This window comes from Scomber scombrus, chromosome 7, assembly GCF_963691925.1.
Source record: "Scomber scombrus chromosome 7, fScoSco1.1, whole genome shotgun sequence".
NCBI lineage: Eukaryota > Metazoa > Chordata > Actinopteri > Scombriformes > Scombridae > Scomber > Scomber scombrus.
In genome coordinates, this window is record NC_084976.1 from 30158868 (window position 1) to 30164663 (window position 5796).

General features: G+C 39.1%; 1 protein-coding gene across 1 annotated transcript; it reads right to left on the minus strand.

Moving 5' to 3' along the window:
• Window positions 1–654: 654 nt before the first annotated feature.
• LOC133983971 (protein NLRC3-like) lies at window positions 655–5548 on the minus strand. The gene is made up of 6 exons (XM_062423187.1): window positions 5538–5548; window positions 4722–4773; window positions 3956–4181; window positions 1903–3700; window positions 1640–1813; window positions 655–670 (listed from the first exon to the last, which is right to left on the minus strand). The coding sequence occupies exons 1-6, from the start codon at window positions 5546–5548 to the stop codon at window positions 655–657; spliced, it is 2277 nt and encodes a 758-aa protein (XP_062279171.1).
• Window positions 5549–5796: the final 248 nt, after the last annotated feature.

Genomic DNA, 5796 nt, shown 5'->3' on the forward strand with positions numbered 1-5796 from the left:
TTTAATCTAATTTTAAGCTGTCAATCAATTATTCAAGCAATTGTTGTATCTCTAATTGGCTTATATGGTGTCTTTTTGCCTCTATGGAAACCTACAAAGATTTTAAATATGCAGTAGTATCACTTGAGAAGAAACAAGGTTTTCCACATAGACATTAAATTGAATTAAGAAATATTGCCTACTTCATTATGATTTTGCTCATATATATATAAATATCACTGTTTTATAAACTAATTCATCCCAAATTATGATTTAAAATAGAGTAAAAGATAATATATATGTAATACACTGTGCAGCAACAACTATTTAATCTAATGCAATTGCAATACAACATAAAACAGTTCTGCCATAACTTCTACATATACGAAGCTTGTACATTTTCCACTTTATGTTTATTATATATATATATATATATGAGGTCCTATTGGGTGGTGATATACTGAAATGCATTGTATTAAATGGTGTTCCTCATATTTTGTCCACTGCATTAATATACATAAGATGGGCACACTTTTTATATCAACAATTTGTTTAATAAAGGTTAAAAATCCACTACTTTTGAATCATCTCTTTCTGGTGCTGAATGTTAATTTTAGCTTTTTTTTAATTTATTTTCTCTCTTCTCAGTTCTTGAAATCAGTGATAATGTGAGGATCAAACAGGAGCTGAGCTGAAAGGACCAGAGGAGAGGAATGTTAACACAGATCTGTACAAACCAACAAAAAGTTGAATCAATTCACCATCCATATAAATAAACCTTCATTCCTTTGCATTTTCATGTCATATGTAAGACTTATGTTAAAACAAAGCTATGTTAACAGATTTCTCTTCCTTTGTTTGGCTTAAAATGTGATGTTATTACATCTAAACTGTCACATCATGTAATAAATTCAAATGTGAAGGTGGATTAAAGAAATATCTCGACAGTCTATTTAATTGTTGTATTTTTATTACATCAGTCAATCAATCAATCAATCAAACTTTATTTATAAAGAATCTTTCATACAGGTAAATGTTGTTCAAAGTGCTTTACAGTTGATTGACAAGCTGAGGGGATCAGATCACAACCTATAAACACCTCGTCTACTGACCAATGAAATCCCTGGAAAACATGTCATAATATTTACAGGATCCTGCCATGTACAATGTAACAAGGAAAAGACACCAATAATTAATCTATTTTTAGGAGGACCGGAACTCCTCGCCTTATGTTAAATAATAAACAGTGATGATAGTTAACATAATAACTTAATATTTCTTGTTAAATATTGCTGTTAGATGCAATATAGTGTTAATATATTCATTCAGTAGGATGCACTTCTATATGCACAATAATGTATGTAAAGACACCAGAAGTCCGTCTTTAAAACATGGAGGGGATCTTTAACTTCTACATTGTGAAACTGTGCCACCTCAAAAAAATGCATGACGTCCCTGCTTATAATATATATTTACAACCAATGTTTGCACTTAATACTATTTTCCCAACAATACTTCTGTCATCTGAGTACAGCCGTCTATCAGAATAACCAGCAAACAAAATGTACTGTTGGACTGGACATTTCATCTTTTGGCTTTTCCCACAATAATCCTCTCTTAAGTATAAAGCATTTACATGCTTTCTGTTGAACAAACTGACCTGAGAGTTTCCAGTGTACAGTGTGGACTCTCCAGTCCACTGCAGAGCTCCTTCACTCCTGAATCCTGCAGGTCGTTGTTACTCAGGTCCAGCTCTCTCAGACTGGAGGACTGGGAGCTGAGAACTGATGCCAAAGCTGCACAACTTCTCTCTGACAAGTTACAGCAACTCAACCTGAAGACACATTTGCAACAAAAAAATAAATGGTAAGATTTTTTTTCAATTTTAATACATTAAATCTGTGTAATTATTTTTTAACCTACAGAGCTTTTCTGGAAGTTTTGACCACTGGTATCAGCCTCAGAAGAGCCTTATCTGAAGCAGAGTATTTCTTCAGGTCAAACACATTCAGATTTTCTTCTGATGACAATAAAATGAACCCCAGAGCTGACCACTGAGCAGGAGACAGTTTATCTGTGCAGAGATGTCCTGATCTCAGGTGCTGTTGGATCTCCTCCACTAGAGAGTGATCCTTCAACTCATTCAGGCAGTGGAACAGATTGATGCTTCTCTCTGCAGACAGATTCTCACTGATCTTCTTCTTGATGTACTCGACTGTTTCCTGGGTAATTTGTGAACTGCTTCCTGTCTGTGTCAGCAGACCTCGAAGGAGAGTCTGATTGGTCTGCAGTGAAAGACCCAGGAGGAAGCGCAGGAACAAGTCCAGGTGTCCATTTGGACTCTGTAAGGCCACATCCACAGCAGTCTGGTATATATGTTCCCATTTGCGTGTGAGTACTTTAGACCACCAGGATGATTTTTGTTCTTCTGCCAGCAGATTGACTCCAGAGTTGATGAATGTCAGATGGACATGAAGAGCAGCCAGAAACTCCTGAAGGCTCAGATGGACGAAGCAGAACACTTTGTCCTGGTACAGCCCTCTCTCCTCTTTAAAGACCTGTGTGAACACTCCTGAGCACACTGAGGCTGCTCTGATATCGATGCCACACTCTGTCAGGTCTGATTCATAGAAGATCAGGTTGCCTTTCTGCAGCTGCTCAAAAGCCAGTTTTCCCAGAGACTCAATCATCTTTCTGGTCTCAGGAGTCCAGTGTGGATCTGTATCAGCTCCTCCGTCATACTTGAAGTTCTTCAGTTTGGACTGAACCACCAGGAAGTGAATGTACATCTCAGTCAGGGTCTGGGGCAGCTCTCCTCCCGCTCTGCTTTTCAACACATTTTCCAGTACTGTAGCAGTGATCCAGCAGAAGACTGGCATGTGGCACATGATGTGGACGCTTCGTGATGTCTTGATGTGGGAGATGATGGTGCTGGCCTGCTCCTCATCTCTGAATCTCTTCCTGAAGTACTCCTCCTTCTGTGGGTCAGTGAACCCTCTGACCTCTGTCACCATGCTAACACACTCAGGAGGGATCTGATTGGCTGCTGCAGGTCGTGTGGTTATCCAGAGGCGAGCAGAAGGAAGCAGTTTCCCCCTGATGAGGTTTGTCAGCAGCACATCCACTGAGGTGGACTCTGTAACATCAGTCAGGATCTCACTGTTGTGGAAGTCCAGTGGAAGTCGAGACTCATCCAGACCATCAAAGATGAACACAACCTGAAACTCTTCAAACCTGTAGATTCCTGCTTCTTTGGTTTCAGTAAAGAAGTGATGAACAAGTTCCACCAAACTGAACCTTTTCTCTTTCAGCACATTCAGCTCTCTGAAAGAGAATGGAAATGTGAAGTCTATGTCCTGGTTGGCTTTGTCTTCAGCCCAGTCAAGAGTGAACTTCTGTGTTAAGACTGTTTTCCCAATGCCAGCCACTCCCTTTGTCATCACTGTTCTGATTGGTTCATCTCTTCCAGGTGGGGCTTTGAAGATGTCTTCTTGTCTGATGGTTGTTTCTGGTGTGGTTGGTTTCCTGGATGCTGTTTCAATCTGTCTGACTTCATGTTCATCATTGACTTCTGCAGTTCCTCCCTCTGTGATGTAGAGTGGTGTATAGATCTGATTCAGAAGAGCTGGGTTTCCTGCTTTAGCAATCCCCTCAAACAGACACTGAAACTTCTTCATCATGTTAGATTTGAGTTTACGTTGGCACACAGCAGCATGAGCTCCTAAATGGAAAAACAAATTTAAGATTGTGCAGGTCTACCTGCATTTCCCTACTTTAAAACTACAATAATCCATTTCTAACCCTTTCAATCAAGATTACCAGGATCTATGAAACTCGAGAAACCAATCTCAGGAGCTACATTTTAAACAAAAAGTCCCTGTTTGCATTTTCACCACATCTGACGGATTAGGTACATAATGAAAATAAGACCCATGAGGCATTAATTATGACAGTGCTTGAAATATGACATTCTCACTGTTCTGCAGACGGTCAGCCAGCTCATCCTGCTTCATTCTCCTCAGGAACTGCAGTGTGATCTTCAGAAATGCCTCTTTGCTGCTCTTCTGCTCTTCTTTTTCAATATCTGCCACTTCCTCGTCCTCACCTTGGCTCTCAAAGCATGTTGGGCAACCCAGACTCAGAACCCTCTGGAACTCCTTAAGCTCATTCTTCACAAAGCCAACAATGCTCTTCTCAAGAAGCTGGAATAAAACAATATTCATTTAACAATTTAAAAATGTAATTGATACAACACAACATCAGCTCCATCTGTCAAAGAATACAAGCCATTATTAATTTCTTTTAGAACAACCTGGAGATACTCTTCAAATAATCAACAATTCAAAGATTTAAAACAAGAATAAGAGTCCTCAGTCATGATAACGGATCTGTCAGGTACAGCTCTACAAATGTTTCATGCTAACATTCTGATACCCAACAAATATAATGGAAAGAGTGCAGTTGTTTGTCAGTAAATCACTCCTATTTATAAGCTACCTGTTTCTAAATGTGTTAAATACAAAAGTTACAATGCCTGAACATGACAGCCTTGGAGTTGTTGGAAGACAGCTTTAAAGAAACCAAGCTAAAATCTAACAGCCCCCTTGACCAATCGTGGGCCAGTCTCACTTACAGAGATGAATTTTAATACTGATCACCAAAAAGAATTGTTAGTATTTCTTTCATTAGCAGCTATTGTAGTTACTCGTTAAAGGTAGGCTTCTGAGTTGTAGAATACACACCGTAAATATGGAGTCCAGATTACTGGAGACCTCTGATGTTTCTTGGTTAACACTGTGAAGAAAACACGATATATTAGTAATGATGACTGGGATGCTTTTATATGTAACTCAAAACACAAACCTGTCACCACAGCTGCAACTAACGATTCTTTTCATTATCAATTAATCTGTCGATTATTTTCTCGATTAAAGGTAGGGTTGGTAATGTTGGAAAGCTAGCAAGAGAGCTAGCAAGATTTGAAAATAGCACCTCCTCCTGCCTCCTCTAAGTTCCACCCCGCTGCTCCCCCTCCCGTCAGTGAGTCCGTCCAAGCCACGCCCCCACAAACCAGCAACAGCGACAGGTGAAGATTGTGCATGCGGGGAGTAGGCAGGGAGAGAGGGGGGCGGATGCAGAACTAGACATGAAGGCATCTGATTTTGCTTTTCGGTGCGAAGAGCATGGATTGGTTGGAGTTTTATCCTGTGGCTGCCACAGAGGTCTGATTTTTTCCGTTCCTTTTTCTAAAGACATAATGTATTGATACCTCTGATAATAGAAGGACCATTTCACCCAGTATAACAAAAAGTGCTTCTGAACACGATTACCAACCCTACCTTTAATTGATTAGTTGTTTGGTCCAAAAAATGTAAGAAAATGGTGATAAATGTTGATAATTGTTTCCCAAAGCCCAAAATGATGTCCTCAAATGTCTTGTTTTGTCCTGACCAACAGTCCACAATCAAATGATTTAGTTTACTGTCATAGAAGACTAAAGAAACCAGAAGATATTAACATTTAGTGTTCCAGATTAGATGTTAGCAGTTTCTATTTACAGTGCAGCCATGGACATACAGACAACTATCACTGGATTAGTTTCAGACTAAAAAGAACTAAAGAATGTGATGATTCTCAAGTTCGGAAGCATCTTTTTCCTGTGATTTCTAAGCAGATTTTCTGTATTGTATTGTGCTGTCTTTAAGCAGCTTAAAGCTAGAAAAAAAACAACAACTAATGACTAACTTTGAAAATGAATCTATTTTTTTGAAAGCAAGAGGGAAATCCATGGATCTGTCACTTGTCATGGACACACAG